This window comes from Theobroma umbraticum, unplaced genomic scaffold (genome assembly GCF_002168275.2).
Source record: "Theobroma umbraticum cultivar Fairchild unplaced genomic scaffold, ASM216827v3 scaffold_56.0, whole genome shotgun sequence".
Lineage (NCBI taxonomy): Eukaryota > Viridiplantae > Streptophyta > Magnoliopsida > Malvales > Malvaceae > Theobroma > Theobroma umbraticum.
The window spans coordinates 8,114,000-8,139,191 of NW_018397256.1; the positions used below are offsets into that span (position 1 = coordinate 8,114,000).

Here is a 25,192-nt window from a genome sequence, read left to right on the forward strand (position 1 = left end):
TGCAGCCAAAATAATATATTTTAATAACTAAGAAAAAGGTTATAAAGTTGAAAAAAAAAAAGCTAAAACAAAAGTTAAAACTAAAAAAATAAATATACATAAAGTTAAAATTAAAAAAATGACTGCTGCAGAACTTGGAAAAAAAATTCCTAACCCTTTCTTCTTCCTCTTTTAATTTAACATGATTGATTATTCTAACAATACTGTGAATTAAATTTCGTAATTAATTATATAAGAAGAAAGACAACTTATTAGAAATTAAATTTTGTAAGTTAAATTTTATATAATTTTTAATTATATATTTTCTAAGTTATAAATTTAGACTATTTAGGTATGAAATTATGTAGACTTATAATATTTATTATTTACCACTTAATTTATTAGTTTTATTAAAAATATTTTTCTCAACTTAAGTATTAACATGAATGACCCAACGACCTGACACCTAGAATAAGATGAGATTTTGATAAACTTTCGTAAGTTTGGTCGACCGAAAATGACCTTAGTCACCGAATGGCTTCAGCCGGGGATTCTGAATGGGCAAGAAATAGGAAGTACTATTTTGGGATGGTTAATTATGTCTTTGCATATTTTAAATATTTCCCATTTCGTTTTTTTTTTTTCAAGTTTTCTTATTTTTGGTGGTTTTCGATCAAGTCCTTCATGATTTTGCTCTTTAACAAACGAACCACGGCTGGATTTGTAGCCAATGCATCGATCCACCAATCGTCGTGACCAGTTCGGGTCACTAGTATGGTGGGTCGGCGCTTTCAACGATCGATCTAGCCGATAGCATCCAAAATCAATTGTTGATTGCACTGTTTCGACACACCAAATGCGCGAGCTGTTATAGGATTCTAGGCAGTGGTGGTTGGAGAGAAGAAAAAAAAATGACAAGAGATTCAAAAAATAGATTTAAATTTTAAAAGTAAAATGTTATCTTTTAATTGAAAGGTAAAATATTTTAATGCTTATTCCTTTCATATTGTTTGATATGATATTAGATAATTGAGACAGGGTAAAAGGATAAAAGATTGTTTTCATACTTCTCCATGTGAGTCATTGGCCTCACCACATAAGTGTTTCATCATCCTCGGGAGACCAGAAATGTGAATAATTAAGTTGCAAAAATGTGATCAATCCATTAGAGATTAAACTTTCGATACATGTGGAAATACAAAGAGATATAAAAAAAATTATTAAAAAATTTTAAAGTGTTAAATTTTTACTAAAAAAAATAATTTTTCAAAATCTATAAATAAGAGAGAATAGATTAACAAAAATTTACAATTACCTTCTAGTACTTTTCTATAAAATTTCTTTAAGAAAGTAAGTTATTTTTATAATAACATTTTTTATACTTTTTTTTCTCTTTTGCTATTTTTTAAGAGAAAAAGTTGTTTCTCTTCTCTCCTAAGGAAAGCATTTTTGTATAAATGGTAATAATAATGTATGAATACTTATCTAGTTGTTTGTTATTCGTGCTTGTAGTAATCGTGTATTTTCATCTTATCACCAAGATTCGTTTGTAATAAGAAGACTCTTCCAAGTATTATTACTTTTTCATTTTTTAAGAAAATGTGAGTAGAGAGGACTAGTAAAGTTCTTCTTGTGCCTAAAAATTGAGATGATAATGTAATTAAAGAAGGTGAGAGGATTGCTTATAGGAAGTAATGTGTGCAAAACAAATAGATATGCATCCATGTGCGTCTGTTAGCTATCATTAGGACTGCATTTATAGTGAAACCATTCAGATAAAAGATGTTGTCGATATTGAAGTTCAAATTTGAACATAGTGAATTGTCACATTTTTTTATTAAATTTGGATCTTAACTCACAATAGGTGTCAAGTAGAAAAAGTGTTTTAAGAATTTTGTCTACATAACTACTCTCAACAATGCTGGAGGGAGTACTTGATGCTATGAGAGTCATTACTAAACTCTATATTTGTAGGAAAATCAGAATTGAAGTACATCATGCTATACTTGCAAGATGGAATACTTTTATGTATATTATGGCTATTGCTTAGGGATAGTTTAATTTTACTGTTGAAGACGTACATGTCCTTTTGGGACTTCCTTGTACAACTTTTATTCCATTATAGTTTCTAGAGAAAATGAGAGTGTCAAGGAATTCTTTATAGACCTATTTAAGAGTTAAGTTAAAGCTTCTAAAGTAGTGCGCTTCTCCAACTGGGTAGGGTTCTTCTATAAGAAGTTCAATATTTAAGACGAGAGTAGTCTTTTTAAGTATCCAGATCACGCTTATAAGTTAGTGGCTTTGTTGATCATGTGGTTAGCTCAATATGCCCCCCTAGACTGTTCACATAATGGAATCTCTTCTTCAGTTATTCTTTATGAAATCAAAATTGTTAAGGGTATTCTTCAATTATTCTTTATGCAATCAAGATTGTTAGAGGTATGAGCTTTTCTTGTGCTCCATTATACTGGAGATCTTTGTGTAGGAGGTTATACTTGTACCACATAAGTCAAGACTATATACTAGCCAACCGATTCAGCAGTCTTAGAATGATACAAATAGTAGAGTAAGGGGAAAGCTCATATATTTAACAATCTTGATTGCATACGGAATAACTGAAGATGAGATTTCATCATCGAGGACATGGACATATGAAGCCAACCACATGATAAACAAAGCTACTTAATTCATGAGCATGATCTGGATACTTAGGAGGACTACTTTCACTTTTAATATTGAACTTTTTATAAAAAAGTCTTACCAAGTTAGAAAAATATGTCACTTTAGAAGCTTTAATTTGGCTTTTAAATAGGTCTACAAAGAACTCCTTATGCAACCACCACTGCCTAGAATCCTATAACAGCTCGTTAATGTTATCTTTTAATTGAAGGGTAAAATATTTTAATGCTTATTCCTTGCATATTCTTTGATATGATTTTAGATAACTGAGACAGGGGAAAAGGATAAAAGACTGTTTTCATACTTCTCCATGTGAGCCGTCATTTGCCTCACCACATAAGTGTTTCATCATCCTCAAGAGACCAAAAACGTGAATAATTAAGTTGCAAAAATGTGATCAATCCATTAAAGATTAAACTTTCGATACATGTGGAAATACAAAGAGATATAAAAAAAATTAATAAAAAATTTTAAAGTGTTAAATTTTTACTAAAAAAATAATTTTTCAAAATCTATAAATAGGAGACAATAGATTAACAAAAATTTACGATTACCTTCTAGTACTTCTCTATAAAATTTCTTTAAAAAAGTAAGTTCTTTTTATAATAATGTTTTTTATACTTTTTTTTCTCTTTTGCTCTTTTTCTAGGAGAAAAAGTTGTTTCTATTCTTTCCTGTAAGGAAAGAATTTTTGTATAGGTGTTAATGATAATGCATGAATACTTATCTAGTTGTTTGTTATTCATACTTGTAGTAACCGTGTATTTTCATCTTATTACCAAGATTCGTTTGTAATAAGAAGACTCTTCCAAGTATTATTACTTTTTCATTTTTTAAGAAAATGCGAGTAGAGAGGACCGGTAAAGTTCTTCTTGTGCCTAAAAATTGAGATGATAATGTAATCAAAGAAGGTGAGAAGATTGCTTCTATGAAGTAATGTGTGCAAAACAAATGGATATGCATCCATGTGCATCTGTTAGCTATCATTAGGACTGCATTTATAGTGAAATCGTTCAAATAAAAGATGTTATCGATATTGAAGTTCAAATTTGAACATAATGAATTTTCACGTTTTTTTATTAAATTTGGATCTTTATCTCACAATAGGTGCCAAGTAGAAAAAGTCTTTTAAGAATTTTGTCTACATAACTACTCTCAACAATGCTGGAGGGAGTCCTTGATGGTATGAGAGTCATTACTAAACTCTATATTCGTAGGAAAATCAAAATTGAAGTACATCATGCCCTCCTAGACTGTTCACATAATGGAATCTCTTCTTCAGTTATTCTTTATGCAATCAAGATTGTTAAGGGTATTCTTCAGTTATTCTTTATGCAATCAAGATTGTTAAAGGTATGAGCTTTTCTTGTGCTCCATTATACTGGAGATCTTTGTATAGGAGGTTATTCTTGTATCACATAAGTCAAGACTATATACTGGCCAATCGATTCAGTAGTCTTAGAATGATACAAATAGTAGAGTAAGGGGAAAGCTCATATATTTAACAATCTTGATTACATAAGAAATAACTGAAGATGAGATTTCATCGTCGAGGACATGGACATATGAAGCCAACCACATGATAAACAAAGCTACTTAATTCATAAGCATGATCAAGATACTTAGGAGAACTACTTTCACTTTTAATATTAAACTTTTTATAAAAAAGTCTTACCAAGTTAGAGAAATATATCACTTTAGAAGCTTTAATCTGACTTTTAAATAAATCTACAAAAAACTCCTTGGTATTTTCCTCTTCTTTATATAATACGATGAAACAAAAGTTGTTGCACCCAACACAACACAAGAAAGTTTCAAAAAAAATGCAAGCGCTTTTAAGAGTAAAAAGTAAACTCTTTTCAAGTAATAAGCAAAATAATTCACCAAATTTAAGAAGAAAAAGTGTCCTTGTTCCCTTTTGGATTGTTGTATTTTGACACCAAGCCTCTAAATTTCTGCGTATAGATTGAAGAGACTATCAGATTCAGCTAAAGTTTGTCAGAGATTTCGACAATCAACGCTGTAAGTCATCATAAAAGCCACCTCTTCCTGAATAAATAAATTAAAAAAAAAACCGGACAAGCTTTGCTGGTAGTATCGTTCTGAACATCTTTGCAATGGCTGATAATATCAGAGAAACTTATGCTCCTGAACATGGCGAGTAAACAAAATTTGATGTAAAGAAGTGATTTTCCAACTTGTCGTATGGACAAACAAAATTCAAATCTCCTGCCTGTCTGAACTCTAAAGTCTAAACCAAGGGCAAATACAGTAGAAATTTGAAAGTACCCAGAAGTTGTACATAAATGACTACAAAATCAACAATTAGTATGCTATGTAGTACCAAATAAGTGAAAATCAAATACTAAATTGTAAGGTCGCTAATAGAGCCTTATGCTCGTATGACACTTGTTTTTTCCTTTAGCCTCTTGTTTCAACGGAGCCCTGCAGTGAGGTAGTTGATGCATCAGAACTATGAATGAAGAGGCATACATGAAGAATTGGTTTGGCAAGCCTATGGAAGAACACGGTCGCCATTTCTCAGTTGAAAGAGCAAGCGACAATGCTGATTACGGTATGGGGTGGACATAGTCGAAGAGATTGAACAGATTTCAAGTGGCAGTTCCTCAGCCCTGTTCTTCTTGTTCTTGGGTAGAGTCAAAAGTTCTTTCTCAGCATCTGTAAAGGCTTAATCTGCTCTCCGGAAGCAAGAACACACTCCTGTTGAATGATGCACTCTCATTATGAGATTGTCTTTACAACTATGGGTAGAAAATTGGATCAACTATGACGATTAAGAATTTTAAGAAATTTTGTTATCAGTTTAATTTAAATCATATTACGTAATTATATTTTTTAAAATAATATATTGATAACTGTTTCATAAAATCTTTTCTCTTTTTTTTTTGAAGGGGTAAAATCTTTTCTCTTTGTCTAGCGTTATCCAATACTTTATTTGTCACAAAATTCTCCTGGCTGAGAAGACTGATATTATAGGCTAAATGATAAAACATCAGTTTCAATATAAATAAATTCCCTTAATGATTTAGAAACACCAAGTCTTACTGAGCAAATGATAATCAATTAGAGTTGCTTAATTCATGTGGCTAATTAGCTAACTCGAAGGTAAAGGACTTGCAAGGTTCGCCCATGGATCCTGAAGCTGTCTTTTAACAAGTTGCTGCGGACGCTAGAGCCAGATCTTGTTCCCTTCCTAGTATATCTGATAGGCCTTTAAACAAAGTATTATGTATGATCGGGGTATAACCCAAGCTAACTTAACTAGTTAGATCCTGGGAGGCCATCTTTCTCCCAACTTCTTGTTGCTTAAAAGACCTGTTCTGTTTTTTGGATAAAACTTTCAGTTACTCAAAAGGAGGAGAAAATGTTCGCCTGAAGATGGGCATTGAACCTTTTGTCCTCTCTTACCCTTAAAACGAATAAATGGGTACCCGAACATCTCATTTGGATGGAAGATCTTAATTTGGGTCCTGAAGTGCGAAGGATTCGAGCATTTACTTAAAATGACTGAACACCTCATTTTGATGGCAAAATAAAAAAGTTTACTACAACTTGAAGATGAACTGAGTGTGCACGCACTTACCGGTTAATAATATTTAAATTTATTAACTTGCTAATCTCATTTCTACTATCCTCTTCATCATCAAAAGAAACTTGCTTTTTTTGTCATTTGGCGTGCCTTTCGAATGTTCCGAGCATTTTTGAGTTCCCAGTCATACAATTTATTCTCACTGACCCACAAATGGATCCATCTAAACAAACAGTTGCCCAAATTGGCATATCTGATTTAGACACTACACCTGGCCACAACAACCAATTGCAGAGGCTTTGTAAAGCTCTTTGTATCTTGATTTCACTCGGTACAAGCTTTGACAATGTACTATCTTTACATTGAATATCACTAAAAAATTATTTCATACCCTGGGCTTTAAACTCTGCCCGATTAGTGTTCGTTCAGGAAACATTTATTACACAAAAATTATGTTCAAACCACGAGTGTCATCCCTTCAAATCCTTGATTTTCAAAATTTGTAAACCATTTGCTCGGTGTATCCAAGTTCTTTGAGTATGCCGGTTAGCTACATGCCGAGGCGGGTTCAGTTAGGATAAGACAATGAGGTAACAATTACGAAAGAAGAAAACAAAAAATGCTGGCTTTCATACCTCTCCTTGTGAATAGTCTTTAGCCTTACCACCAGATATGTGTTTCATCATCCCAGGTGGACCGCATACCTGAACAAACAGGGGAAAAACAGGGCAAAGTGAGTAGGCAAGGTGTATGTCCTATTTGTTTCAGATGGCCATAATCTTGTTGCTGCATGTGATCTAGGTGTCTGAAACAACAGGAGTGTTAAAAACAAATGCCTAGTGCATATTAAGAAATACAACTCTATTGAATGCTGATCAGGTGGATTGTCAGGGCGGGTGCTTGGAACTTGCAAAGTTAGGTTGCAGGATTATGGCCATTTTCCAAAGCTATAACCTGGTCTTCAACGAGAAAGTATCAAAATGTCCTCGACAAGTCTTAATCTCAAGCAACAGTGACTATCTGAAAAAAGGCTCATTTAGATTTAATCCTGAAGGGAGTTGCAAAGACCAAAAGATCAAGCGCATGCATGGTCACAGAAACAGCCTACTTACAGGCTGCTTCTTGTGCCACTTGAATAGCATCCCTCTGGAAGGTCTTAGTCTAACCATACCTCTTGTTTAACGAAACAACAGAGGCGAAAATAAAACTTTTGAGTGCATGTGTGTGAGTGTTTAATATTTTCTGTCTTTGCAAATGGAGTCAGAAAAATAGGCCTCTGCTTGTTGGAAAATGATATCAGTTCTTCACCAAGACTGAGCAAGAAACATGGCAAACATGTATTTAATCTTTCTGGAATTGCAGTAATGTTAAAGAAAAAGGTGCCGTCCACTCCATATGACACTTACTCCACATTTTGGCAAACAGATTAACGGAATAAGGTCGAGATCCAGAATTAATAAAGTGACTTACAAGGATTAGAGTATCTTCACCAGGACCAGGTAAGCCTTTTGTGACCATATCCTTTGAAATGTAACCAGCACCACCTTTCCAATTTTTTGATGGATTGTCCACAGTGTAGAAAACCTGGGAAAACAATGAAAAAAGAAAATGAAAAGAAAATACACAAGTTACTGTTTGAGCAAAATTTCTACCTGCGCAGCAAATATTCTCATATTGAAAGAATTGGTACCTTAAGATTTGGGTGGCTAGCAGCAAGTATATCAAGCTTCTGCTTTAGCAGTATATCATCCGGGGAGACATTGGCAAAAAGCAGTGACACCTGTCGGAGTAGGTAAAAGTTCAAACCTTGCTCATATTTGGTCTAAAATTATCACACACACACACACAAAAGTGAAAAATGACATTTAATAATAGACAGAAGGTTATGCAATTCTAGCAATCCAAAAGCCTACCTGAGTGTTGTCATCAGGCTTCTTCAGTATAGCCTCAATTACCTGAAGCATTGGAGTTATGCCTGTCCCACCTGCAATCTGGAACAGCATCATATAATTGAGCACAAATGGTGATCAGACTTTTTCAATAACCTTGGAAAACATGATACCGCTATAACAATACTATTCTGATTACTTGGTAGATGGTATGATTAAACAATCAGAAAGCATGTGCACTGAAGTGATAATTGTAGAGAACAAAATATATGACATCGGCTGAATTTTTGGCATTAATTCTAGGGAACACAAAGTATACCATTAGCTATATCTTAGGCATCTTGTTAAAAACATATTTGACCCCAGCCATTTAATCAGGTTAAACTAGTAAAAGTAAGTACGAAACCTCAGTATATAAAATGAGCACGAAAAATTGAATCCTTTAGCAGTTAAATATACAAATTCCCTAGGGGTTTTCCTTTTTTGTGAGAAAAATAAACAAGAAACTAGGAAACCAGCTCTAACCATGCCAATGTGTTTCTTCATATTGGGAGAGTATCTGAGCTTTTCAATGGGCCTGCAAGAGATAAATGTATTCAGTGTAAAGATGACAAATAGTGTGATCTCTATGAAAACTATGACAGTGAATGCCTACCCTTTCACTTCAACTACATCGCCTGGTTTTAAGCTAGCAAAATGCTGACTCATTTTTCCTTCTGGATACACCTGCAACTTTTATCTTTAAGTTGTGGAGAAAGCAATTCACATGGGTGGCATTGCATATATGAGACAAGAACATCTTCAAAATGTGAGAAAAAAAGAAAACAAAAAGGTGAAGGCATTTATCACTTCCTACCTTTATTAACAAGTCAAAGTATCCCTTAGCATCTGGGTCTGATATAGGAGTATACCTGATTTTTGAAATTATTCCAGTAGGAATATATTAGCAACTAATATCTGTTTATTGCAGAATAAGTAGGTTGAAATATGATTTTGTATAAAAAAAACAGACACATACTCCACCTAAGAGTTTCTACTAATCTGATTTTAAAATTTCAGCTATTCCTTTGGTAATTCTAAAGGATTATTTTACTAAAACTCCAGAGAAGTTATAATATGCATTGTGTGAATGATTTAAACTAAGCGATGTCAAAGGTAATTTCAATTAAGGAAAACAGAAGCATATAATCCTTGTATTTGAGGAATTTTCCTCTCTCCTATTTTTAACCTTCTATTTATAGACTATCATACAATGTTACTGATTGGAAACTTTCATCTCTTTCAATCTTCATGAGCCAAGGAGTAATCAAGAACCTCATCTTAGAGGTATGGACAAAGTGAAGCTTTAGAATTTATTCCCTCACAAGCAGATGATATTTACCACAATAACAAAAAAAGGAAATGGAAACATGTGACAAATGCAGTTTAAACCATGGGAATATAAGTTGAATAACCAAAAAACTATGACTAATGAATTACCAATTTAGAATAACAGCCATGACAAGGGAAGTCTAAATCAAACTATTTACGAGTTCAATATATAGGCTTACGGTCTTATGACGTATTGTGTTTTTCCTTCAGCATCTTGTCCTAATGGAGCCCTGCAGTAACAAGAATGCATCAAAATAGTGAGTAGAGGTAGAGTACTTCCAAATCTCATCTAAAATGTGCTCGTAAATGCAAATTTCAAAATCCTCCACAGTAACCATAAATTTTTAATAAGCACCTCTCATTAGAACAAGAGAACATACCTCGTAAGGATGCATGAAGCGACATCTAAACCCAACTTAGCAGTGGGATCAAATGAAAACCTGCCATTTTGAAAAGAAAGCAAATAAGGAAGGTAATTGTTCTAAGACACCTTGAGGAGGAATTAACAGTGCAAAACTTTGGTTGAGATGTTGAATTTAAAATTTGGATGAACAAGTTATGTCCTTGTTTTGGAGTTAGTTGTGGCAACAACTTCTTGAGGAGGATTAACAGTGCAAAAACCTTTGGTTAAGACGTTGAATTTAAAATTTGGATGAACAAGTTATGTCCTTGTTTTGAAGTTAGTTGTGACTACTTTTTTTTGCTCTTAATCAGTAAGTATTGATCGCTTTTTTTCTCATGTTTTTGCCTATTTGATAGTGCAGAATCTGATAAACATTAGTCTTCTCAATGAAGCACAAATCAGTGAGAGAGATCAATAAGATATTTAAGTGCAAAAAGGTGTAAAATGTAAATTTTATCTCTAGAGTTTATCCTATTAATCGAAAAAGTTTATGCAGATGACCATGTTACTAGTATAGATTAAACCAACACACCTATGACAATGATTGATTAAAAAATATATACCTGAATAACTGAGTATTGTGACTAACCCTTGCAGTATCTTGCAACTTAAATTCAATCCACTTATCCGACTTCAGAGCTGAAAATGTATAAAAGCATCCCCTGAGCTAGTACCTTATAAGATAGATGAAAAAGAAACTAAAGCAGATGCTTTATAGTTTATGCAACCACTTTTGGCTTTATTGTTGACTAATATTCTCTCTAGGGAGGGGAATGGGATCATGGATTTCACGGTTCAACTAAATAACACAATTCAGTCATCTAACAATAAGGAGGTCTAGTAAATTTCTGCTCACCAACTTTTGGACCTGTCTCTTCATTGATTTGATCTAGATGAACCTGTATCCAGAAAGAATAACAAAATACTTACTCAAATCAGGATGCACACTGATAAGTGATAACACAACAATTATAAAAAAGCCCATATGTGTAGGCCAAATTATATATAGGCAGCAGCGAGCAGCAAAATCTGATATGAACCTCAAAATATAATTTTCATCAAGTAAATCAAATCATCTAGATAAACAGATTAGAAGTCACATAATGAACAGCCCAGGTACAACCATTCCTAATTTAAATACAGAACTCTTAATAAGTATCAACACCCAACATTCATTCGGATATTGAGACCTCCCCATAAAAAAAATTCCAGAGAAAAAACCATACATGTACATCGCTATTGAAAAAACACATTTAAAATGCACACATAAAATAAACCCATTGCACCAATCACATAATCCCTCCAATTCCAAAGCATCCCACATTGCCACAACAATCAAAAGAAACAAACCCAGATTGGAATTTATAGAAAACTAACCAAATTCGACTCGGAGAAGTAGTAGTAAGAGGAGATCCCACTAGCAACGGCTGCGATTGCCGAGAAGCGAAATCCAGCAAAACCGGACTTGGGTTGACCTCCAAATGCATTGGTGAAGGATGGTGGGGTAGCTTTGGCGAGTCTCCTAAAGAAGGTAGTAGCCATTTTCTTCTCTCAATGGGGCAAGCAAAGAACAAAAAGCTGATTCTTTTTGCCGAGGGTTTAAGACTGTATAAGAGTGCTTTGACAGAATTCCAGTTTCCAGGAGGAAGGAGAAATGATAAGGTGCTTGCCGGAGTTGGTTTTAAGGTGTTCACTCGTTATCTGGGTACGCCACGTTTCGCTCACTTTTGGGCTTTTAAAGTGCGTTTACAAGTCCAAAGCCAAAGCCCAAGCCCCAGAGTTTGCTTTTTCTTTTTTAGCAGAGGATTTAGGAAGAAACACTAACATAAACCGTTCGTCTTTTCTGTCGAAGGCTGCGGCTGCAGGCACCTTATAGTATCATCTTTACAGCATTAGGCGGATGAATGTTATCATAATTCAATCGTATAAGTGTAGAAATTTTATCAAGTCTTTGATGAGTAATAAAGAATATATATATGTGCACATATATATATATATATATGTCTTCCACATTTTAATTTGAAAGAAATAATAGATTTATTACTTACTACGCATGCATTTTTTAAAAGCAATTAAACTTGCAATGATACAAATTATCATCATATTCTTAAAACCATGCCACCACATACTTCAAAAAGAGACAAGGAAAAAAAAATTCTTTATTGACAGAATCGCATTATCAAATTTATTCTGTGGGAAATAATATAGTATTATTATGCAATCATAAGAAGACATATTATCAAAGCAAAATATTCATTTCCTAGAAGAAACTCTATATTTAGCTAATAACATTTTTATATCTGAATCTTACTTCAAAGAAAAATGCTACTCTTACGACAAAGCAAAAACTATCAGCAAGAAGCTTTCTCGCATCACAAGTACGCCATTTACGAAGTTGGGAAAGGAGCATGAGGTGTCCAAACAGAACAAATAAAGTACATAACAAAACATTCAAAATTTCCAAAATAGTGATTACATACGAACAGATCATTTCGAAATCAATCCCGAAACTGCAAAAATGAAAGAAAACATACGAAAACAGCTATCAGGTTTTCGCATTTCTGCCCACTCTTGATTTTAGGAACAAAATCAGGAGCCTCATCGACACAAGAACAGATATGGTTATACCCTTACTTCAATGCCTTCCTTCAACAAGTGTTCTTTTACGGACTGAATGGGCACCTAAAACCCAAAGAATCAAGAAATTGTAATCAGAGTTTAAATTAATGAAGCCTTTGCCTGGTGCAGTTGAAGAGGAAATATATTGTTTTTTCTTATTCTATCAAGCTGGGAAAACTAAAATTCTCAAAATTATAAGCACTTGTATTAAATAATTACCTCCTTCCGATGGAAAATGCCAGCAGCAAGAGCTGCTGATGCATTCGTTTCCATGAATACCTCCGAGAAGTGCTCAGCAGCACCAGCACCACTACTTGCAATTACAGGGATGCTGACAGCATCTGATATCAGCTTTATTAAATCTATATCAAATCCTTTTCCTTGACCTGCAAAGTCAGCAGGTGGGCATCATGATCATGAAAATAATCAAAAGAAAAGACCAGGATTCAGGAATAAATACAATATTCCTGTAGGTTAAACAGCAAAATGCCAACACTAGATTTGACTTGCTATCTAGATTGAGAACACCCTTGCTCAATGGCTTCCACACTCTTACCAAGGGAATCCAACTCCAAAACTTATTCAACTTCAACTTAGACCGCAGGGAAGGACAAAACCCCAACAATTGCACTGTAACAGGAGAGACTTATCCTGCAGAAGGGATAATCCTTGTACTCCAATTGGAGAGGCAACTAATGGCACTGGCAATGAGACTATGGATGGTAAAAAGAAGGTACCCGCCTATGCATCATATTTTTTATAATATATTCCTGCTAAAAAGACACTCCTACGCCCTGAATTACACAAAGAAAGCCCTAAATTTAGCTAGCTTATTAAGAAACTCAGATAAAGTCTTCAGGTCCCAGATACCTTAAAATAAAAGCATTTGAACATATTACATGTTCTGTTATTTTGATGCCCATTGGCATGTTAAGTAAAATTTGACAGAAACCACATAAAACTTTGATGACCATTTATAAAACTAGCTACTAACTTTTTCATTAAACTATCTTGATAAATATTCTCAGCTGCAGTTAACCATTGGTTGTAAATATAAAAAAGGCTCTTCATGTCATTTTCAAAGCAATTATCTGAAATGGTAATGTCACACTGGAAACAATTACTTATAAGGGGGAATTGTTTATGTCACAAGAAAGTTGTTTATACCATCACAATCAATGCAGTTCAATAGTATTTCTCCAGCTCCCAGTTCTTCAACTACTTTTGCAAGCTCATAAGCCCCAATTGGTCGACCTTCACGCCCACCATTAACCTTAGGAACAGAAAGCCATTCAAGATGTGCATAAGATAAAGACTTCTGAAATATAAGCAGCAAAGCAATGATCATTTAATCATTTATTTATATTATTTATAAATACATTAAGCTGTTAAACAAGCCCTCAGAATGCAACATGATCCAAATTGCCACAGTTAAAATGCAAAACCATGTGATTTTCATGTGAGAGCGGCCTTCCCATGCTAGTGTTTGTAAACACAAGTTTGGAATTAGGTATGACTGGGTAAATATGCTTTAGCTTTCTCTTCCTCTCGCTCTTCCTAACAAGAGTCAAATCTTCTTTTCATTTTCCATGGCACATCGCTGTCGATGCCATGGAAAGTAACAGCAAGCCTCTTCTCGTCCTGTCTCGCTGTCTTTTCTCTCACCCATTCTTTGATCTCTGCTTCCTTCTCCCTCTATTCTCTTTTTTCTGCTTCCTTCTTCGTTCTCCCTTTATTCTCTTCTCTCTTTCCAACCCAAACCTGTTTCTAAATACTTCTGAAATCTCCTTTTTTACGTCAGATCTTGCTAAAATACCTACAATCTTGATTATCGTTTTTTTTTTAAAATTTAACCTTGATTGATTGTTAATGGATCCATGTTATTATGTTTGTATTTTTGCTTTTCTAAACTCTCTATCTCTTTGACCAAAACCCAGATTTCTTCCAGATCCTAAGACAATTAGCTTATTTTTGGTGGGCTTATATAATTTTATTTGGTCTTCAGGTTGATTTGGGGTTAATTTGGTAGAAGTTATTAGGGAAGGCAAAGGTGGTTGAAGATTGTTGGTTATTAAAGGATACATTTTCAAATTTTCAGTTATTTGCTTTGTATCGTATTGGTTGAAATTTTCTGCATATTTATATTATATGTTTACTATGATTTTCATAAAGAACGCAAACACAGATACAAACACAGACAACATGCGTCCACTAACATGTGTTCTGATTGGATATCAGGGTTGGTTGTACTTAAGAGCATTCTTTAAGCTTTCAAGATCCAATTGAGGTTGCTATGGGGGTTTTGAAAAGGTCAAACAGTTAGAATTAGTTGAAACAGGATATCATGGTTGGTTGTACTTTGAATCTTTGGGTGGAAATATGAATTACTCTTACTCTAGTAGTAGAAGGCTCCAATTCTGATGGTTCATCTACACAATGCCAGTAGCAATCAAAGAGATCAGGTGATTGGAAAAGCCAGAATGGCCATTAGTGGTGTTTGCAGTGCAATGCTAACACAATTACAAAAGGTTAGTTGCTTTGAGCTTGAGAAAAAATTTGCTAATATTTCAGTTTGAGTTTCATTTTCATATAATGTTGATTTTCATGTGATTTGGAAATGTCAATTCAATAACGTTAAATTTACTTTCCATTATAGTCACATTAGGTTCTCATCATCTTGGATACTCTTTCCTGATCCTAGGTCTGGCCGTGAAATGTTTGAAAATAAAAGTGAAGGCTTCCCAATGAACCAACAGTTAGAGGCAACATTTCAAGTGCAGTGCCAAATGATCATGGAAGGTTTGTCTATTGAGCTAGGTAAGATTTCAGCTGTAATTTGAATTCCATGTTGCTGAGCTTGGACTTGCACCTGAACTACAGACTTGTGCCATTTTAATGACTTTTACTTTTGATTTTGATCAAACAATGCATTGATTTCAGATTTCAAAGTCATTCTTCTTGTATTTTGTCCAGCTTCTTTAAGATTTTGTCTCCCATTCCAACAGCTGAAGGTCCAGTGGATTGTACATGAATTGTGCTAGCTGTGATTACAAAGATTAGGAGCCAGGCAAAACACCACTCATCAGAGACAGTGTTAGTTTATCATTGCCTACATCTTTCTTCTCAATTGTTTTCCTTCTATTGTTAGTTTATGATAGATTTGACTGTTGCTTAGAAGCTATTGTTCCTTATAGCATTGCATTAATTAGCACCTTCAAGCTAATTTTCTTTTACTATCTTGGTTTTTGTTTTGTTATGTTTTGCACATTTCAATTTTATCTATTTTTCATGTTTTTATCTGATTATCACAATCTTAATACATGTGCCTTCATTGTTTCATATTCTTCCTTTCTCCTGGTTCTTTTAACTCTACATACTCAGGGTCAAGTGCTGACCCTAATGCCTATTTGATGTAGAACAAGTGGTGGAAAGAGAGATTTAGAGAGAAAATCAGACCTAGACGAAGCAATTACGGAGGAACAGAGGAAATCAGGGGAGAAATCCAAAGAGAACAATAGAGGGAGAAAATCTCGAATATTCAATAACTCAAAATCTAAAATATTCATCATCCAAAACCTAATCGAAACTAAAATAACATATTTATAACAAAACCCAAAACCCTAATAAAAATAAAAAAGCTAAATATAACCGTGATTAAAAATTACCCTAATAAAATAAAACCCCTACATGATTCTCCATCAGTTTGGGTCCTAGGTTTTAAGTGTCCTTTCAGAGTGGTGATTAATATTTGTAGGTGGAGGTTTTGATGTGTTTCTGGAATGATGTGTTTGCTTGCTTAGTACAAGATACAATTTTAAGATAGGTTTAAGGCATACTGCTAGCTTTAAAAAGTTTATCCAGATAAATGCTTTATGAATGAGCATGCAGGAGGCAGAGAGCAAAGAAGCCTACCGTACACTGATACCAAGCATATTCTTCTCCACCTGGACCTGACACCAAACGGGATGTTCTAATTAGAAATCCTTGTGAATTCTAAAAGTGTAAAATTTCTTGAAATGTCTTTGGAAATTTTTTCTAGCTTCCATCCACAGAGAGCAGAATTTTTAATGAACACAATGTAGATTTCACATGAATGGTAAATCCAAACACAGTAAAGATCTTTATTACCTGGTTTTGTGACCCTTATGGTCTTGAACTGCACATCATTAGGACTTTTAAGGTACACTCTACGAGGATCAATGCTTACAACTACCGCCTGTCAAATAAATATTCAATCAACTCATTAAAAATTCATTCTTGAAACTGCAATATAATGAAGCAAGTACCCACCAAATTAAATCCAAATTGGCTTACACCAAGTAATAGCAAAAATTAGCAACCAAACTGACACCAGTTGTACAGGTAAAACACACATACTGATCCAATGAAAAAAGAAAAAAAAGATTAAGTATTGAATATTGCCAGCACATAAATGAACACTTTCCTCACCAATTGCCTATGCTTGCAACGATAAAAAGCCTCCTGCTTTCATCCATTTTTTCCAAGTTGTGTTACTAAATCAAAATATCAACCAACACAATAAAAAATTTATTATACAGGCCCACCCAAATGTATATGCATTTTAAACTCCCATATCCAACCATATACTATTTATAGATTCTTTTTGTTCTTTAACATTTATTAAATGTCAAGCAAGAAGCAGCAAAAACCTCACGATCAGCTAGAACCCAAAGTACGCATATAGTTGAGAAGATTAACAAATATAAACGGATACATATTAGTACAGACATCAACACATCAAAAACTAGAGTAGGAATCACCTGACTTCCATAGACTTTAGAAATTTGTTCTAAGCTGCTCTTTCCTGTCTTTACCTAAAAGAAGCATATACAGAACTATTAGTAGGAAAGATAGCAATGTATTACCATCTGAACTCCACAAGTAACAAGTTTTAATAAGGTGAACTTGCAAACTTTGGTTTTCATATATTCTTCTGCTGCATGAACTGCATCACTCCCAATGGAAATTTTATCAGCCCCAGACCTAAAGTACTCTGAAGCAACTTCCAAACTAGTATAGTGCCTGAAAAGTTATGTATATAATAAATTTCTATACAAAATTGTACTGATTAATTACACAAAGATCACTTACACCTGCAGTATCAGGGAATGTCTAATAAATCACTTGAACATAAATTAAAATCTTAATCTTAAAATATATGAAAAGTAGATCACAGTATAACACAGACGCATACCTGCCATTTGCATCTGTAAAATCTCGTATACCACCTCCAACAGTTAGTGGGACAAAAACATTCTCTGAAGTGCGTCTTAATACCTGCAAATCACAGAAAGTAATATAAATACACATATCAAAATGCCCATATACAAACACTAAAAAATAAATTTAAAATGCTACATCAAAAGATATTCGCAAAATGTCAAAGACCTGCAACATTGGTAAATCGCCTAATGGGAAGTCACGGAAGCCAGTAATGTTCAAAAAACTGACCTGAAATTTAAAGTATAAAAGAAATCAATAATTCAAAGTATAAAAGAAGCTTTGAAGAGGCTAAATGATTGCCGATATTGGAATATAAACATAAAACACCTCAAAACTATAAGCATACCTCATCAGCCCCATCTTTGTAATACTGTCCAGCAAGCTCTACGGGTTTGCCAAGGTTTCTCACCTACAAAAGTTTCAGATGAAATTAAAACCACATCTAAATCCAGCTAAGTTCTCTCGATTAAACATAAGATAGGAGATCAAGAAGAAAAGAAGCCATCATTACAACTTTATTCAACTCGTATGTCCTTTCATATCAAGGGGCACATCCCACATTTGTCATGTATGGTAATAATGATGCATCGATATGCAAAAAAAAAATTTTAGGCATCCACCAATCTAAAACTGAAATCAAACAGATCATGGCATTAGAACAGTGAATGACCTTCTCGGCCTTACCTCATTTTCTTTTGTGTGCTCTCGTACATCATACTGGTCCCCTTTGGTTACAACGAGATCCCCCTTATCATTCGTCCTAACATCAAGACAAGCAATCACCTGAATAGAAGTAATATCGGTCACCATAGAGCCATATGATCCACAACATCAAGAAGAACATGTTAAAGTACTCATTTAGAGCTATGCAATTGAGACAAGTAGAAAACTCCCAAAGTACGTGAAAACTCGAAAGCTCAAATGAAAACCCAGATTTACGTGAAAAATAATTCAAGTTTCACAAAGTATTACCCTCTTTGCAAGTTTTGAAGCCTTCCCCTGAGTAGGATTCTGTAGTCAAGTGAATCATTCAGACCCTTAGACGAACGAAAAGTTGATAAAAGAACTAGATGAATTAAATCCAAGGATACAAGACTACCTTTGTCCCCTGTGTCTTTGGATCTAGAAACCTTCTCAATACAGAAAGACCAACATCTGAAACAATTTTAATTTACTTATCAGTGTCAATAAACAAGTTAACATTATGCCTGACATTTGTTCTGAGAAAAAAAAAGCATGATATTTTACAGTTTTGCAAAGAAACATGTCCAATAATCAGATAACACCAAGTAATTATACTGGAAAACCATATGAAGGAACCAACTACTAAAGTGTGGAGAAACAACTTAAACATTCCCCTTCTGAAGCTCTTCATGCACCCATGTTACTATTACAAAAAAAATGGTTATAATTATCAATTTTTTCTCACAAAGGCAAAGAAAACTAGAAAGAAAATCATAGAGGTAAACTTTGTCAATAGAGACATGCATGTGACAAATCCTTTCCATACCTACAGGAAGTAACTTCTACATTTTGAAATTTGAAACTTGCAAAAACAAAAAAAGATAACTACTAAGAGCACAAAATATCTTGCCTCCACTCTTCTCTGGATGGAACTGAACTGCATGCACATTTCCCCTTCTGATAGATGCTATAAAATCATCACCATAATTGCATGTAGATGAAATCCATTCCTTGTTATCATCTGACTACCACAAATACAATAATATAGGTTACCAAACAGTACAAAGTATGCTTATTGAAAGGTTTTGCAACAGACACATCAACGAAGCAAGGGTGAGAAACAAATTAAGAGGTTGAGAAGGAAGAGCATACTGGCATGGCACGGTAAGAGTGAACAAAGTAGACATGGTGATCTCCAATGTCATCCAAAATTTCAGAGTCTTTTGTAATTTGCAAAGCATTCCAGCCAATATGGGGTACTCTAAAACCATTTGAAGAGTTAAACCGCCCAACCACACCAGGTATCAAGCCAAGACCATTCACTGAAAGAAATGTACACCATGGAGTCAAGTTAAAAAGCTAATAACTAGAAAAGAAATGAAAACATGCTACAAAGAAAACATTCAAAATTTTCTCTATTTACAAAATGAAGGCTATTCAGTTTCTCCTTTTTTTCCTGCCAAATCATTCTTCTTCCTATTCTACACCTCTTCTTTAAGCTATCTATAAATATTTATCTATAAAATAAAATAAGATGAGATTTAAAACACCAAAGGAAGATGCTCATTCCACCACATAATAGAACATAACATATACTCGGGAAAATAGACAAGGAAAATACTTGCTACAAGTGTAGAAACTTTATCAAGTCTGATGTTTAATAGATTTTATATATATGAATGTGTCTTTCAAGATGTTCAAAAAATTGAGTTGTCTGAAAATTGACCTGGTCCATTCTCTTCACTAGACTCAAAAAGTAGTTGAAGGCCAAGACAAATGCCTAGAAATGGGCGATCATTCTTGATATAGGTACAAAGTGCTTCAGCCATCCTGCAACCAATGACAAATAAAAAACCTCCAAACTGACAATTTAACTACAAAGTTATAATTTAGAGCTAAACAAAAGATACATTAGCCATTTTAAAAGGTCATCTGGAGTAAAAGAACAAATGCAAATAGTAATATTATGACAATTGAGACTATTGGCCAACCATTGCCAGCAAGCCTTACCTATACCTATGATGTAAGTCAGCTAGGTCAATCTGGTTTATATAAATTTTCTCATCTGAACGCTAAAAACAGGAAATAAATAAATAAAGTGGAAAAGAAGAAGAAATGAAATCCCTAAATTTCACACATAGGCTTTCTTAGAAGTCACACATAAGGTTTATGACATCACATGAACATGAGCAAGAAGAAAAGTAATGCAGGAAATTCTCTAATGATAATTCTTCCCATTGCAACATGGACACCATGTATGCATGTTGGTGAACATCACACATACTTCTGAAAGTTCCTATGTTACGGTCCCTTGAAACGGATCGAGTTATGGAGCGGTGTGTGGAAAAGTGGGGTTTAGTTTGAGGTAAGCTGGGTATTTGGGTGGAAGGCTTCTTTTTTGACCTATGTTTGTAATGCTGGCTTGTTAGAGAGAGCCTGCAGATCTCTTGAGTTTTAAGTACTCAAAACTTGAATAGATTCTGAACAATCTTTTTTATTAACTTCACTATCTCTTAAATACAGCTTGGTGGAATAACCACCCTTAAAGCAAGGAAATAAAGTGGGAAGGTGGAGACACAACCTCCAATTTGAAATGGAAAACTACCACTAACAATAAAATAGGAACAACAACGAAACTGTTAACAATAAACTGCCAACAATCAATCAGATATGTTGACTTAGTCTATACTTCCCATGTGTGAATTGCTTGTAACTAAGGGATTATCTGATGTGCTAACATCCTACCACGTTCATATCACAAAATGAAAGCTGCTCTAAATATTATTTTCAAAAAAAATTAGTCATGCAAAAACTCATACCCGGTCTTGACCAATACATCCATGGCTGAACCAAATGCACCAACACCAGGAAAGATAAGGCGTTCAGCATCCAAAATGTCTTTTGGAGTTCGCACCTACATTTTAATTCAAAAGAAATAGTAGATTTATCACTTACTACATATCCATTCTTTAAAAGCAATTACACTTACAATGACACAATTATCTTCGTATTATTAAAATCATGCCACCATAAAGAGCAAAGGAAAAACAACTTTACCAACAAAAAAGCATTATCAAATTTATTCTGTGGGAAATAATATAGCATTATCATGCAATCATACGAAGACATATCATCAAAGCAAAATATTCGTTTCATATAACTCTGTATCTATCTAATAAAATTTTTATCTGAATTTATTTTGAAGAAAAAAGGCTACTCTTACAAAATTGGAATGTAAAGATTTAATCAATCTAGATACTCACAAATGTTTAGATAAATTACAAAACTAAACCAAAATATCAATCAATTAAAGAAAAAAAAAAGTAAAGTGTCTCACATCCTCTATATCGAAGCCAAGATAGTGAATAGCATTCCTTAAGCTCCGAACATTTCCAGCTCCATAATCGAGCAACTTCACAGCTGAACCCCGGAAAAAAAAACACCAAAAACATTTTAAAAAGCTTCAAATAATTGCTTATTATACTTCTTATCTTTTGATAAGCACATAGAGAACTTTCATGATTTTGGACACTCAAATACAAAACACTTGGTCTTAAAATGTTACAGTTAGAACTTTTAAATTCAAAACTAATATTATTTGGACACTTCATCCAACTTTGTTCAATATGCTGTCAACAAATCATTAAGACAACATTGTTCTTGAAATGCTTGCGTATCTTTTCGTTTTCTTCACTCCTTTGTTTTCCCAAGGTTCTTTTCATTTGATTAATATCTTCATATAGTGTCCAAAATTTTTTAGGATTTTCTACATAATTTCTCTTATTTTAATGAGAGAAAGTACCAGAACTAGAACCAGATGAAGCACAGATAACAAGATTTCTACGAGATATGGATTTTAAAATAGTTTTGTGATGCTTTTGGTGGATGGTTATAATAGATGATGATGACAGTGCAGACAACAAAAATGATTGTTTTGTGAAGCTTGTAGTGTAAGCATATGCAACCCCCTCCATTGCAAAACAATGCGGTTTGTCAAAGCAACTGTCTTTATATTGTTAAGGCTTGAGGTGGAGAACAACGCCGTCCTTTGAGGAAGTTAGGCACTGCAAAGAAACCAATCCTTCATGAAACAATTCAAACTCAGCTTAAAAACCAAATCAAAGCTTGTTTATGTTATTTATAGAGGAAAAAAAATTAAGTTCAAGTAAGATCAGGTAAACAAACTTGAAACCCACTTCTTAAAAAAAATTAATCACTCGCTAGTCATTACTCAATGATCCAAAAAAGAAAATTAAACAAGAATTCCTCTTATTTCATTATTGACATTTTCAGAAACATAAGTGAATCAAGAAGACTAACTCTAATAAGACAAACAATCAAACTAAGCTCATCTAAAATCTACCTTGTTCCCAATTATGAATTAAAGCCTACATAGTCAATCACCCAAAGTATAATTGATCAAAGATCGTAGAAAAATTGGTATGAATTTTCTTCACACCTTCAAATCAGTATTCATATGAATGAATTCGTCATTGGGTATGAGTGTAAAGATGACAACACGATTAAAGAGAGGAATAAATTCCATCTGTAAAATCATATAGCTTATTCGACAAAACAACAACAGTGTATTAACATACAATACAACCGGACTGGATCTTATGTAGTTCTGGAAAATACATTTAAAATTAGCTGAAATCTGCATCTGTTTTAAAGTGGAATAAACAAATCAACTTCTACCAATCTCTGAAATCTGCTTATGTAATTTTATTTTGGCCTTAATTATTGTTGGAAAGCTAATGGGCATGTTGTGAAGTTAGCTTAAAATTGAAATGGATCGTTGCTAATTCATCTTTACTTCAGCATTCAGCAGTACACTGCTAAAGAATACGGTCATATTAACAATGCAAGATCTAATAATTCCTAGTTTGCTTATTCTGGCTATTCCAAGCTATGGATCTCATTTCATATTGCAGAAGACCATTAGAGGAGATTGAATTCAGTTTCACTAAATAGAATTAGGAAAACCAAGCTTGATGAGCAGATGTTTATATGCAGGATAGCAATATTCTATAACAGAAAAAATAAAAAAGCAAACTAGACATGGAGGAGGAAACAAAGTACCTGATCCAAGTCGCCCAACTGCAAAAACAAAGAATTTTGCTACCCAAAACCCTAGATAAGCAAAACAGAATGGTATTTTCTCAAATACCAAACGAATAATCCCAGTACAAAGACTACAAAGTGAGAATCCAAGAAGGAGTTTACACCGGCGGAGAGGAGAATGGATTGCAGACGGAGGACGAAGCACGAGGATATGGAGGAGTACGGCGGCAGGGAATGAAAAGAAAACAAAAGGGGAGTGAAAAGAAGAGAGAAAAGAGGCGGGAAAGAGTGGCTAGGGTTGTAATTATCTAGGGTCACCAGGCATTTTAGTCATATGAGAAAAGAGGAAATTGTGAGAGATTCAATTTTTAGCATTATTTTATAAGAATACTTTTTAAATAATTTCAGATAATTTAAAATAATTTTAGTTTTTGTTATTTTATTGTTCAAATAAAAATTTTAAAATTAAATTTTAATTTTTTTTATTAAATATTATCTATCTCACCACCTAATTCATTTTCACTATCCTAAACAATAGAGATGACATCTCTTTCTTATTTTTTTTTTTTTTATAGTAGATTTTAAGATTTTTAATGGTAATAAATAACGATTTTACTATTTTATGGTGATTACAATTAGTATAATGAATATGGTAATTTGATGCTTTTTGATAATGATTTGCTTCAAAATGTGTACTGCGATAGAGATATCTGTGTTGATGAGTTTAATCAGATTAATTAAGATAATAGGTTTTGAGAGAAGAAACAACTAGAACATGTTTGCTAGATTTGATGATGATTTACGATTTTATTGTGCTTAGAATTAGGATAATTATTAAGTATGTTTGTTGAATATTACATTTCTTTTTATGAGATTTTGAATTGAATTATTTAGAGAATATTTTGTCAAAAAAAGTATATTTTGCATAAGGAGAGTGAGCAAGGCGCTCCTGTTAGAGATATATTCTCTTATGGAGGGTTATGGAATTTTATAACTTTTTTTTTATAAAATGCATAATTTCATGACTTAGTAAAAAAATATATATATGTATTTTAGGTTATTAGGTTTAGTGGTATATTCATAAACATTAAAGTTGACAAGTTAAAATTGATTAGACATATCTGTAAATTAAAACATTATTTAACTTTGACAACTTAAAGCTGGTTTGAAGTAAGCAAATCAATTAATTATTAGATATTACATTATTGGTTTTGAACATTGTGTTACTGGTTTTTAAATATTGTGTGACTTAATCATTACATCTTTGATTTTAGGCAGTGATTGGTTTTTAAGTATTGCGTAACTGATTTTCAGACAATGCCTAAATCACGCAATGTCTTGTTAATTAGTTGCGCCTTACTAACCGGATACTAAATACTTATTAACTAGTCACAAATGTCATATCAACCAGTCATGCAATATTTAAAATTAATCACATAATGTCTAAAAATTATAAAAATTTTATTTAACAAAATCAACAACTTCAAACAATACATTATATTCTATTTAATAACATAATTAACGAATAAGCCTATTTGATGAAAAATGCTCAATTTTTTTTTATTTATAAAAAGTACTTCAAAATACTTAAAAATGTTTAAAAAGCTCAAAAAAATTTCTCGTTTATCAAAAATTACTTCAAAATGTTCAAAATGATTATAAGTTTTTCTTTATAGTAAGTAAAATTCTATAAATGAATAGTTTGATAAA

The 25,192-nt window shown here is 33.3% G+C and overlaps 2 protein-coding genes across 4 annotated transcripts; both read right to left on the reverse strand.

Annotated features, from left to right (window-relative positions):
* Positions 1-6,432: 6,432 nt before the first annotated feature.
* Positions 6,433-11,526, reverse strand: LOC110410704 (FAD/NAD(P)-binding oxidoreductase). Its single transcript, XM_021420560.2, has 13 exons — positions 11,249-11,526; positions 10,728-10,770; positions 10,435-10,510; positions 9,849-9,908; positions 9,648-9,698; positions 8,954-9,008; positions 8,753-8,823; positions 8,623-8,674; positions 8,122-8,199; positions 7,899-7,988; positions 7,679-7,792; positions 6,844-6,912; positions 6,433-6,758 (listed from the first exon to the last, which is right to left on the reverse strand). The coding sequence occupies exons 1-13, from the start codon at positions 11,411-11,413 to the stop codon at positions 6,702-6,704; spliced, it is 981 nt and encodes a 326-aa protein (XP_021276235.1). The 5' UTR covers positions 11,414-11,526; the 3' UTR covers positions 6,433-6,701.
* Positions 11,527-12,220: 694 nt separating this feature from the next.
* Positions 12,221-23,749, reverse strand: AT-HF (HIS HF). 3 transcript variants are annotated; one of them, XM_021420568.2, is made up of 21 exons: positions 23,645-23,749; positions 23,501-23,551; positions 22,221-22,482; positions 21,756-21,838; positions 21,238-21,332; positions 20,145-20,248; positions 19,571-19,740; positions 19,329-19,443; positions 18,834-18,889; positions 18,707-18,745; positions 18,419-18,517; positions 18,081-18,143; positions 17,900-17,962; positions 17,706-17,788; positions 17,425-17,533; positions 17,272-17,325; positions 16,619-16,706; positions 16,403-16,440; positions 13,658-13,763; positions 12,710-12,876; positions 12,221-12,553 (listed from the first exon to the last, which is right to left on the reverse strand). In XM_021420568.2, the coding sequence occupies exons 3-21, from the start codon at positions 22,390-22,392 to the stop codon at positions 12,494-12,496; spliced, it is 1,764 nt and encodes a 587-aa protein (XP_021276243.1). In that variant the 5' UTR covers positions 22,393-22,482; positions 23,501-23,551; positions 23,645-23,749; the 3' UTR covers positions 12,221-12,493. The 3 variants fall into 3 exon arrangements, with proteins under 3 accessions (XP_021276243.1, XP_021276244.1, XP_021276241.1); XM_021420569.2 differs by lacking the exon at positions 23,645-23,749 and having other exon boundaries at positions 22,384-22,482; positions 23,501-23,642; XM_021420566.2 differs by lacking the exon at positions 23,645-23,749 and having other exon boundaries at positions 23,501-23,642.
* Positions 23,750-25,192: the final 1,443 nt, after the last annotated feature.